Below are 13,146 nucleotides of genomic sequence, written 5' to 3'. Positions count from 1 at the left end.
TTGAGGTGAGTGAGAGATATTTTACAATAGAATAGTAATAATAAACATTAATAGTATATTATTATTATTATTTATATTATTTAGAAATATAATAAATCATTATTATAGATATATTATATTTATTGAATTATTAGATAGTTGATATTATATATAAAGATATTAGGAATAAAATAGATAGAGGGATAGAGAGAAGAGAACAATTATATCTGTTAGATGAAACGAATATTATAATAATTTTATTATAGAAAGAAAGAATATATATTCTCATGATCTAGAACTAGATGTACCATATGACCAGCTATCCTATTACTGGGGGATAGCTCAAAGGATTATAAATTATGCTGCTATACATACACACATGCACACGTATGTTTATTATTGCAAGCAATTATTCGCTGGGCTAGCAAAAGACTTGGAATCAAATCTAAATGTCCATCAGTAGACAGATTGACATAAGAAAATGTGGCATATATACACCATGGAATACTATGTTACAAAAAGGATGAGTTTGTGTCTCTTGTGGACATGGATGCAGCTGGAATCCATCATTTTAGCAAAACTATCACAAGAACAGAAAAACCAAACACCCGTGATGTTCTCACTCATAGGTGGAACTGAACAATGAGATCACTTGACCTCGGAAGGGGAACATCACACACCGGGCCTATCATGGGGGAGGGGCGGGGGAGGGATTGCATTGGGAGTTATACCTGATGTAAATGACGAGTTGATGGGTGCAGCACACCAACAAGGCACAAGTATACATATATGTAACAAAACCTGCACGCGAGTTATACACATATGTACCCTACAACTTACAGTATAATAATAATAAATAAATTTAAAAATCACTACCATAACCCTGAGAAGCTGATGATGCCTTTGTTTTCTGGAGAGAATAGTTTCTGTGTGCTGGCTGACAGTTCCATAGGGATGGTAGAAGTGAAGTATAGAGCCAGACTTCTTGATTTTTCTTTTTCAAGTTATGGAATGTGATGAATTCATGAGGCATAAGTATGCTCTTCATTATACATGTTCAATTTTTCACATCTTTCATCAGATGTGTGTAAGAAAGAATATTTAATGTAGTATCTATTAGCCCAAGAATGGAAAGGGATGTCATTTGCAGTTTATTTTAGACATATATTACTTAATCCAAATTTAATTCATAAATTTTGGTAACATACCTGTTACTTCTGTAGTTATATCATTTTGCAACTTCTGCTGCATCTGAAATAAGACAAATATTATTTATAATGTTTAAGAAGAGACATTATCATGGTAAGGAGCATCAATTACAAAACATGGCCTTTAAATAATACTTTTAGAGACCAGACCTAACTTGAAGAATGCTTATATTTAAGAAAATCACATAAATTCCTATTTTAAGTTTAGATAATGGAGAATATATATGTGTTATGCTGTTTAATCTCACAAAAGTACAATTAATATTGGTCTGTTGGATCTACATCATTTCAAAAGTGTGATGTTTTCCCTTATTAGTACAGAGGTTAAACAATTCAAGTCATATTTTGCAATGAATTCATTACTTTCCCATTCTTATCAAAACTCTGCCTTTTATCAAGGTCTAATCAGTTTTTCACTCTAATGAATAGTTCCTTAAAATGAACTCTCCATTATCCACTTTTAGAAAATAGTAATTTTAAAGTATGTTCTTTGCTATTAATTCAGCACAGAATCTTTAATACATACTTGAAGAAAGCAGTATTGTTGTGATGCCATGTGAAAGTTCCACTGGAAAAATATTATGATATTTATTATGATTAACATTTCTTTATTTATATAGATGCAAAGATTTCAGAAAATTTACATGAAAACAAGAATATAGGTTAGAGCCAGTTTTCAATCTTAGTTTCTTTGATTCAGTAATGTCTAGAATTAAAAACTAGGAAAACAATATAGAGTTATTTAACTGCAACTTTGATTTCTTTTCAGAAATTAGTACCCATTTTTTGAAGCATCTGGCAAGTTATAGTTACCTACTTATTTATGAAAGATGTGGGAATATTTCAAACTTATTGCCGGTGTCTCTATCTAGAGTGCTCTTATTTAAACCTTTTGTAGAATAGGTATTCTCTCACTAAATGCCCAGAACAGGGTCTGAGATAGTTTATGGTGATAACGATAATGATATCTAATGCCTTTACAAATTTTAGGTGTCAAGTCAGTTTTTCTTTTTTTTTACTAACAGGTTTACCAATATTTTGAGACTCCTTTCCATAACATTTCTGTGACAAAAACATTATAGATAGGCTTTATAAAGTAACATGACAACAGCATTACCAGCCAGGCCATATAAAAGTAGTAATTCAACACCAGATAAAGGAGAAAGCCTTTCTTCAAAGAACACTAGATATTGTCATTCATAAACACTACATAAAAAGTACATTTTTACATGATTCAAATTAAGACACTACTACTGTAATGTTTTTATCTTTTCTCCAAAACACTCTTCTGGCTAAATATTTCTAATGTAATAGATTTTATTATTTCTTTATACCCCATTCACAAATATTTTCATAACACCTCAATTTTGTTAACATAAAAATGAAATAATCCTAACAAATTGCTTACTTTTATACTTGTTGGGAACAAGTCCCCCAAAATCTGGCCATAAACTGGCCCCAAAACTGGCCATAAACAAAATCTCTGCAGCACTGTGACATGTTCATGATGGCCATGTGACATGTTCATGATGGCCATAACGCCCTCGCTGGAAGGTTGTGGGTTTACTGGAGTGAGGACAAAGAACACCTGGCCCGCCCAGGGCGGAAAACCGCTTAAAGGCATTCTTAAGCTACAAACAGTAGCATGAGCAATCTGTGCCTTAAGGACACGCTCCTGCTGCAGTTAACTAGCCCAACTTATTCCTTTAATTCGGCTCATCCCTTCATTTCCCATAAGGGATACTTTTAGTTAATTTAACATCTATAGAAACAATGCTAATGACTGGTTTGCTGTTAATAAATACATGGGCAAATCTCTGCTCACGGCTCTCAGCTCTGAATGCTGTGAGACCCCTGATTTTCCACTTCACACCTCTATATTTCTGTGTGTGTGTCTTTAATTCCTCTAGCGCCACTGGGTTAGGGTCTCCCCGACCGAGCTGGTCTCGGCAATACTGAAGAAATCATAACTCTGTAGAGAGAGAATACTTTTTGTATAACAACTTTAAGTAAAGGTCATTTTCTCTCCAAACTCTTCAATAAGAGTACATGGAAGAAGTCACTGCCTATCTTCCAACCCAGAGTGGACTAACCCTACATCAATTCTCTTCCAGCCTTTCCCTGATCCTTGAATATTTCACCACATAAATGACAGTGGAGGGCAGCTGCCTTTGGGAAAGAGATCCCAGGTCAGATGCAAAAGCAGAGGGAAAAAGAACAGGCCCAGAACACAGGGAGGGAGTGCCTCTGGGATGGGAACCCAAAAGCTTAGGAAAGGGGTTTTGAGTGTTGATGGTTCCAATTTTTTCCTGGCCAGTTAAAGGCCGGGGTGGCTTTACCTATTTTCAGAAGTAAAAACAGGCAAATATTAAGCGACTTTTAAAAAGTCCTTTCATTTTATTTTTGCTTTGCCATTAAATCACACATTTTCCTCATATTTCCCTTCACAGAAATTCAGAATTGTTGTCCCCCATTGAACCACTTAATACAGTGCCTGGCACAGCTAACAGAAGGGAAAAGGAGAGAAAAGTGTCTTGATGACATTAATTACTGTCTTATTCAGTGAGACAAGGGGGCCGGGCCATCGATGGTTTTTGTAGTGTGCAGAGCAATAGCTTAGGAGAAACTGAACATCGCCAGAGGATATAAAAGAGCTTAGTAAACTGTTAATTTTCATTTTATACAACATACTAAATCAAAAGCTACACTAGCTCCTTATGGAGCAAAATACATAAACTTTTTAATAACATTGCTCCTCCTGTCTCCGTGGCCTTTCTCTTTATCTCCAGGTGGGGATTATGTCTCAGACGGTGGAGGAAGTCCAACATCAACAATCTGCAAGCACATCTGCAAATATATTTATACTTTTTCATTAAAAATATAAGTAGGTGGGAAAATGATACATGGGAGAACATAAGTACCTGCATACTTTAGCTAATTAGTAGGATTCTCTTAGAAATGACCCTTTTCAAGCTATGTCCCCTAGAAATCTAAGGTTCCACAGAGGACGCTGAAGGATTAGGGGATAAGAAAGTCACGGTTTCAGAGCACTGATCCTTCCTTTAGTCAGACAGCACTGCTTCTGCTTTCTATAAAGTGGTTTCATGCAATTTAAAAAAGTTCTATTCTTTAAAAAAAAAAAAAAAAAAAAGAGTTTTACTTAAAGGTATGAATGTCACTGATTTAGTCAAAGTCCCTAATTTTATAAAAGAAACAAAACAGGCTCAGAGAGACTGCAGCTTGCCTGAGGTCAGAAAGCCAATTAGTTGCAAGCCAGGAGTGGGTGGCTTCAGATCTTTCACTGAGCTTGGAGTTATTCTATGCCCCTAGCTGCTTCGTTCATATTTGGAAAAGAAACACAGATTTTAAAAAATAACTCAGAGAGGCCAGGTGTGGTGGCTCACGCCTGTAATCCCAGCACTTTGGAAGTCCGAAGTGGGTGGATCACAAGGTTAGGAGTTCGAGACCAGCCTGGCCAATATGGTGAAACCCTGTCTCTACTAAAATTACAAAAATTAGTCAGGTGTGGTGGTGCACACCTGTAGTCCCAGCTACTCAGGAGGCTGAGGCAGGAGAAGCGCTGGAACCCAGGAGGCAGAAGTTGCAGTGAGCCAGCCTGGGTGACAGAGTGAGACTCTGTCTTAAAAAACAACAACAACAACAACAAAAACTCAGAGAAAATGCATCTATAAACTGTCACGATGCGCTCTAATGTTTAAGCATGAGACAAAAAAAGTAGCTCTCCAAGGTAAGTTTGAATAAAATTTAAACAACAATTAGTATCATAACTTCTGCTAGTACCAATTGAGACACTCAATTTATAAAGAACACATTTTTCAAACTGCAGAGCAGAAAACTTGAAGGAGAAAATCTTCAGTTGAACCAAGCAACCAGAAATCGAGAAAACTGTTCCTTAAAATAACTATTCATTCTCCTCCAAATAAGACTTGGTTTATGAAAATCAATCAACAAGGCGATCATCCATGTTGTGAGTTATAGAAAAACTGAAAACACAAAACAGATTTCTCTTTACCATCTAGCATACGTCTGTCCAACATTAATTGGTACAAAGATGTGGACTTAATTTCAATTATCACTTAAATCCAGCCAGAAATGATAGGAAACGCTTCATTTCCCTGGCCTCAGGTTTCAAGTGAGGGCTTAGACTCTCTGCCTACAGCTTCCTCTTGAGAAGATGTCAGATCTACCTAATGGGTGAATTTGGGCAAAGCATACAGTGTGCTTGCTTGGCTCAGGATCTCTTTCAAAAGATGTGTCTGCCCACGGTGACATGAGTTCAGGTTTGCTGTCATCTCTGCAGTAAGCAGCATGCAACTGCGATGGGTGTCAAGCATTTGTTTTCTCCACTTAAAACTCTGTGGGTTAGTGCCTGATCTGGGATAAAATACTGTGGCTGCACATCTGAGCCACATCCTCCCATTAGTTATCATGAGTCTGTGATAGAGCTAGTGTGTTGATGTCCATCTGACTCCAGTGTTCTGAACTCAGAAGGGAACAAGGAGCACCATTTGCTGCCTATCCACCACAGCCTGAACAAGATGACTGTATAACACTTACAGAAATAGTTTCTTCTTCCTTGACTTTCTAATCTTACCACATATTCTTTCTAATCTTACCACATATGCTGATCATCTCATTTTTTTCAGAAACATAAAACCTAAGCAAACAATATGATTAAAAATATCAGCTAGCTGGGCTCTTGCAATCTATGTATTAAAATAATCATTTAATGCATTCTCTTTTAAGCTATTTGGCCGCAGTGCTGTCTAAGAAACCTTAGATTTGCTCTTCTATGATTTGTTAGGACATGAAATAGCCAGGTAAATACAACAAGGTTGAGGCTCATTCCATGTGGGCCTGTGCTTTTCTGTGCATTAAGGAGACCATAAAAACATCAAAACTATAAGCAAATGTGGACCGATTAAAAATTTTAAAAACAACAATATACACAAAGAAAACTATTTATTTTTGTTCAAACAAATGCTTTCTGGATTTTGTAATTTTTTAAGAGATAGAATCTTGCTATGTTGCCCAGTCTGGAGTGCTGCAGTGCTCTAGCTACTCACAGGAATAATCATTGCGCACTGCAGCTTTGAACTCCTGAGCTCAAGTGATCTTTCTGCCTCAGCCTCAGGAGTAGCTGGGACTACAGGTGTGTGCCACTGTGCCCAGCTTTTGTAATTTTCCCCCAGTTGAAAAAATGGACAAATGTTAGACAAATACCTTAATCTGGGTCAAGCATAGCTGAACTACGTTTTTTTTTTTTTTTTCCCTTACCGACTCTATAGTTGATATAGCTTGTCATTCTTGGATTCATTTTGAAATCCCCAGAAATAGACTCTTACTCTGAGTGAAACCACATGGTTGAACTAAAAGGTTCCTGTTACATGTCCAGGGGAGATGTCCATGTGCAGCTTTACATGGAATTTGGGGTATTAAGAACAGAATTGATTCTGTTTGGTCACATTTGCTATTGAAGGACTCTAGATATCATTGCCATCTTAGTCACCAATCACTCCAGTTATGGCCAAGTAGAGAGACATAACTTATGTGAGCTTTACTTTAAAAATTCAAATATTTGTTTCATTTAACTATTTCAAAACCCTGTACAACCACATAACAATAGACACATTTTACGAAAATTGGGATTAAAACACTGTAAGTGCAATAGCAATTTTTATACAACTTTTTATAACCAGATGTACTCATGTAAGAAAATCACAAAACTTTTAACTTAAAGAACAGATTAATCAAGTGTTGCAGGTTTATATAACATATAAAAGTATTCACCTTGGATCCTTTTAAATAATAAACATCCATGTGTGGTTAGTGTTTGGACACCAATCATTCACATACGATGAGGGGTAGAAAATCTGAGATGATGCAGAAAAACTTTAAAAGTGACCCCACGCACACTAAACCCTTTAAAAGTGAACCCCAGACAAACTAAAATCAGTTAGTAAGACAAAGCACATCAAAGTATACCTTTGGTTAAAATCTAACTTAATTGCAGTTTTTAAAGAAATTTAAAATGTGTCAGTTTGGTTGCGTTTATTGAATAAAGTTAACAAAGGAGTAATCTCTTATGAATGAGAGCTCCAGGGACTTAAAAATAACTGTAAAATTTCTGTCTCCTCTCTTTATTAACACAGATTAATTATTACCTTTACTTGACCATACACAAGACAATTAAGTAACTGAGTATTTCACCAAATAACATACAAGAATTAGATCAGACATGTGAACACCAAAGGAAAAAAGATAACTAACCTTCAACAAGTAGCTCTCCATGCTCTCAGGAGCAGACTTCTTTTTTCTTGGAATATGTTTTCTGTTGAGATCTTCACTATCATTAAGATTTCCAGCACAAGGTGGCTCTAGGATGGGCCTTGTACTACAAGCAGCGAATGGAGATCTGGTCAGCTCTTTCTCCACAGTAAGTTGCGCACTGACCTCTGCTATCTTCTCATTAGTTCTATGAAGATTGCAAAAGACAAACGCTTAGTATTTCCTTTTTTCCTAAATGATTCCTAAATGACTTCAATTGTTCTAAAAGTTGCCATAAGAGTAAATAGAATATACCATAAGCCGTGTTTTAACTCTGAAAATGTGTTAGAGCATGCCTACTGTATCCAATTATAGTTTTAACATTGTTCTAAAGAAGTACATATGTTTCTAGGGGGATTTCTAACAAACAAGTAGTTCAAACGAGGGAGGGGACAGAAAAGACTATCAATGATGTATCGCTTCACAGTTAACACTTGTTGCCTGTCTGGAATGACTCTACTTACAAGATTCTTAAGATGCCATTAGAATTACTTGTATTCCAAGGGTAACTATGTGAAATGATGAAGATATTAATTAGCTTGACAAAATAACCATTTCATTGCATATAAATATATCAAAACATCACATTGTATTCCTTAAATATATACAATTAAAAAACTAAAAGTAAAAATACAAGCTAGAAATACTTGTATTTAGTAAAACAGAGATTTTCTAAAAAACTATCTCTCAAAGGCATTTTCAAACAATTGTTTTCACCGCCCTTGTACTTTTCACCCATTATCTGGAAAAAAATTGAGCATTTGTCACTGAGGAATCATTCAGGGCGACTTTTCCTAGGGGAGAATAAGACTGCTGAAATCAAAGAGAACTAAAGCAGCATCGAGGACAATCAGCTCCTAACACTGTGGCCCATGCACCAGAGGTGGGGCCTGCCTTTTCTGTCTTCCACATACCCGCTCAGGCTGACCAAGGTGTTATTTTTTATCACTTAGTAAGTTATACTTCCCTTCAACCCTATGTTAATCATTCTCTACTTCACAGGTGTGCCTTTATGTGGACTGGAAAAACGATACAGAACACTTCTTCTCAAGGCACCCTCTAATGATCACAGTCAAGCAAAGTGAATTTACTGAGTGCCAGAATGTGCCCAGAGTAGTCGTACTTGACCCTTTCGGTTTTCAGCTGTCATCTTCCAAAAATTAAATTCATTAATATTTCAAATAAAGGGAATACGGACAAACAAGTTTTATAATGGCATCACTGTCTAAATTATGAAGCTTCACAAATACTTAGCTGAAACCCTAATAGATCAGGTTAACTATATAAGAATATTAAGGGGTGGGGGGAAGTCACGTAAAACCAAAAGCTGGAGAGACATGAACTGTCCTGGACTAAGATGTTAAAGGTTATGTTCATTTACTATTTTCAATTTTACTTAAAGGTTAAGCTTATTTACTATTTATAATTTACAATTTTCCAAAATTGTATAATCTAGTAAGCTTTCACTTCCCACAAATCTCCTGAATCTGTTTCACTAAAAGTTATGCTTTTGAAGGCAAATTAATGAGCTTAACTTATTTTCTATGATTCTGTGTACTGACTTACCTATTCAGTTCATTTGACAAGGATTCTCTAACTTTTACTTCTTCTAGGTAGAGTTCCTTATATCTTTCCAATTCGGTTTTATTAAAGTCGGCTGACGAAGTGTTTATTCTGGAGATTTCAGATTCCAGATTTTTGATTGTGAGTTCCATCTGAGTTTTTACTGAAGTAGTATTATCCTCCCTTAACTGTGCTAACTGTTCTTGAGATACTGCTGCTTGTTTCTAAAATAAATTAAAAGGGAACATTTTAAAAGTAATTATAACCTGAATAATTACTGTGTATTTGTTTCCTTTTGTTCAGAGTCAGTGATTCTGAGAACAATTTTAAGTATGTGATTCAGAGAACAATTTTAAGAACAATGTGAAGAAAGAAAGAAGCTCAAGCTTAACATATTATCAGTACCAACTGCATTAATAATTGAATCTGAATTGTAGAACAATTCTGCAAAGAATGACAGAATCAAGTTTACATTTTAAAAGTGGAACAATGTAACTTAAAAGCAGTTCAACAGTATGGTATAATTTCTAAATCACAATTTTTTTTTTTTACTTTTTCTATTAGTCTTGTATTATGCCAACTGGCTTTAGTAATCAAATGATTCTCTAGTGATAATTATTATTATGGAAGATCAATTTAGTTATAAGAATAAGAATGAAGGAAACGAAAATATTTAAATGGAGAAACAAATACCACCTTCCTTCTAGAAGTCTACCAAACAAATTGCTGTCAGGAAAGTAGAGAAAACACGTATGATGTATATATCCAAAATAAAATTTGCAGTGAAATGAATGAAAGCACATTACAGATAAATAAACCAACCTGCAAGGTGAGAATGGCTTCATTTAATTTTTCTGCTATCTCTTTCTTTGCTTTTTCTTTAATCAACAGTTTATGCTGTTCAGCTTCAACACATTCTAACATATTTCTCTCCATATAACTTTTGAGGTTTACTACTTCTCGTTTCAGCTGCTTCTTATTCTTCTGTAGTGTTTCACATTGCTTTTGTATTGCTTTCATAGAGAATAATGTCTGTTGAAGTTGAAGAACTTCATTCTCTGCATCCAGATGTAGACATCGTGAAGGTGCAGTTTCCTGTGCTTCTATAAGGTCAACCTGCATGAGTAAAACAATATAGTTTTGTAATGAAGAAGGTAGACTGAGAATGGTCTAATATAAAACTAATAATGTTTTAAATAAATTCAGTTGCAATAAAATGTTACCTATACTGTTATAGATTCATAAAATACAGACCCTTGGATTACTCAGAAAATTAAAAACAAAGTTAAAATCACCAGAATTCACAAAAATTTGTCCTTTACTTTCATCATCTTTGCCACACAACATTTGGACTTGATCTTAGACTTCTGCTTTCCTATGATTGTTTCATGGCTGTCCTCCTTAAAATGGCTCTAAGTCACCCCATTAGCACAAAGTCTCTTATTGCTGTAACCCACTATCATTCTCCATAATTTGTAATGAAGTTTTAAGGGCATCATATTGAATTATTTGGCCCTGAGTCAATAAATGGCTCCCATAATAAGACTCTGAAAATAAGACTCTAATGAATAAATCTTGAAAAAAAAATGGATTCCAATACCATAAGCCTTTTGCTGAACTGCAAATGTCTTATGCTAATTTGAGTTACATTTCAAAGAGTAATGATACTTGGAATTAAGAAGCAATCACATCTCCTAGTATAAAAGTTCAATGGCATGATCCATACCATTTTTCTGAAGAAAAATGGCTTAATTCAGTAGTATAGTCTTGTAATTCATTGTTACTTTACACAAAATAAGGGAGCACATTAAACAATGACAACAAAAAATTGCACTGAAATTTCAGTGGTGCTGAGTTGGACAGAACGGCTTTCCTTTAGAGGAAATAATTATGATTGTTTTTTATTTTATAAAGGTAAATGAAGCAGTGGTTTTAAAACATCTACAAATTGCTTGCCACTTCTCCCATGATATTCCCTCTCCTGAATACAAGCTGGCATTGACAACCAGCTTCTTGTGAACATAATGTGGCAGAACTGCTGGGTGACTTCTAAGGTGGGGTTACAAAAAGTCATACAGCTTCTACTTGACCCTTTCTCTCTAGGGACACTTGTCCTTAAAATGCAGCCAACATGCTGTGAGAAAGCCCAAACCACACCGTGAATCCTCATGTAGGTAGGTGTTCGAGCTGACTTCTCTAACTAACGTCCCAGCCAAAAGCCAGCTTCAAATGCTGCACAGGTGAATGAACAAGGCTTTAGACGATTCTAGTTCTCAGCTTTAAGTTGCCTCAGCTGATGCCAAGTAAAGAAAAAGTGAGCTGGCCCCACTGAGCCTTGCCTAAAACTGCAGATTGTGAACAAAATAGATGTTGTTTTGAAACACTGCATTTTGTTATATACCAAAAAATAACTAATACAGATATTGACACTACATATGGAATGCATAACAAAACAACAAAAACTACTAAAACATGTTGGATTATCATTGGACCAGGAGTTAAGTGGAAGATGAAAGGACCTACAGAAGAATAAGCATGAAAACAAGAAGAGTCTTAAAGAGACTGTTTGTGGAAGCCCAATGGTCCTCGAAGAAGATGGTAGGAAGGGTTTCATGGATAGTGAAGAAAATGATACTGGAACTTGAAGGAAATTGCACTGTTACTACACAGCCGCTGAAAGTAAAACCAATGCAAGAGATAAGCTAAAGAAAGACTACTACATACAAAGGAACCAGGACTTTCTGGGTTCAAGTATCTGTTTCCTTTTTATAGCCTCTCCACATGTCAGATTCCCAAATATAGACAGTCCTTGACTTAGCATGGTTCGACTCACCATTTTCTGACTTTTTCTAATAGTGTGAAAATGATATGTGTTGAGTAACAAAATGGTATGTGTAAGCCTCTTGGCTTACAGGGGTGGTTACATCAGGATAAAGTCACTGTAAATGGAAATTATTATAAATGGAAAACCCACCCACAACTTCTGATATTTGCAATTTATGATGGCCCATAAATTGAAAATATCAGTCATAACAAATGCAAACATCATCCAGACATAACCCCATCCTAACTTGAGGGGCACCTGTATTGCTGAGATAAATGGCCTCTGGGATAAGATCAAATCCAGGGTGCTGCCAGGAGAACACAGTCTGAAGGTGAAGCCAAGATTGTCAGTGTAAGACCCTTTCTTAAGACCTCAGAAAGATTTAAGGTGGTGCCTCAAATTCCCTTAAAGATCTTAAGGGTATATGCATCTTAAGGCACTGTCCTACTACAGCTTCACAGGAAGCACAAGGTGAAGTGCTCATCTCAAAGAGATCTGGACAAGAGGTTTTTCCATGACAAGAACCCAAGTAAAATTCACAAGAGACTCTAAGTATTTAAGAGAATCATAGTAACAATAACACTGCTTGCTAGCTTGGATTAAAAGACACCAAGACAGTAAAAATGAAGAGGCCTTAGGACCTAAGAAGTTCTATAGGGAGAAAGCTGGCTGAGGAAACTACTTAGCTGAAAACACAGGTCATTGCTTATGAAAAGGATACAAAAAGGATACAACAAAGAACCAAGAAGGCAGCACAAACAACCACAGAGGATGGTTCCCACGAAGTCCAAATCAAAGAAGTGGAAGTACACATCAGGCTGTATTTCAGAACTGCTATGGTCTAGTATTTCGTTTGTGACTCCCATTTTCTCTCTGTTCAATAGGAGGGTCTCTAGCAGTTTAGGAGAATGCTGGGTGGGTGAGTTGTAGATAACTTGTCCCTTTAGTTAAGTCTTTGTGTTGACAAGATATGCACTCAAGGGGTTATACCACAGAAACCACAACCCAGGGTGAATCCCTACTGGATGTGATAAAGATGGTAGGATCTTGCACTTCAAGCCTGAGCTTGCTGCCATATTAAATGAAACGTGTATATGTGTGGTGGGGGGTTAGGATCTCGCACTTTAAGCCTGAGCCTGCCATACAAAATGAAACCTGTGTATAGGGTGGGAGGTAATAATTACAAATGAGTGTGTTTTTCAAGTGGTAGAAATTTTTAGAATT

General features: G+C 36.0%; 1 protein-coding gene across 3 annotated transcripts in view; it reads right to left on the bottom strand.

Annotated features, from left to right (window-relative positions):
• Positions 1-13,146, bottom strand: part of LOC101008824 (coiled-coil domain-containing protein 144A-like) — a 103,693-nt gene that overhangs the window by 5,036 nt on the left and 85,511 nt on the right. For all 3 annotated transcript variants that reach the window (XM_031656995.1, XM_031656997.1, XM_031656996.1), the window contains exons 16-19: positions 9,921-10,214; positions 9,102-9,322; positions 7,479-7,683; positions 1,188-1,230 (exon numbers count right to left, since the gene is read on the bottom strand). In XM_031656995.1, the coding sequence (XP_031512855.1) occupies positions 1,188-1,230; positions 7,479-7,683; positions 9,102-9,322; positions 9,921-10,214 (763 nt within the window). The remainder of the gene's footprint in view (positions 1-1,187; positions 1,231-7,478; positions 7,684-9,101; positions 9,323-9,920; positions 10,215-13,146) is intronic.

Source organism: Papio anubis, chromosome 17, assembly GCF_008728515.1.
Source record: "Papio anubis isolate 15944 chromosome 17, Panubis1.0, whole genome shotgun sequence".
Lineage (NCBI taxonomy): Eukaryota > Metazoa > Chordata > Mammalia > Primates > Cercopithecidae > Papio > Papio anubis.
This window is presented reverse-complemented; position numbering and strand designations above follow the sequence as displayed.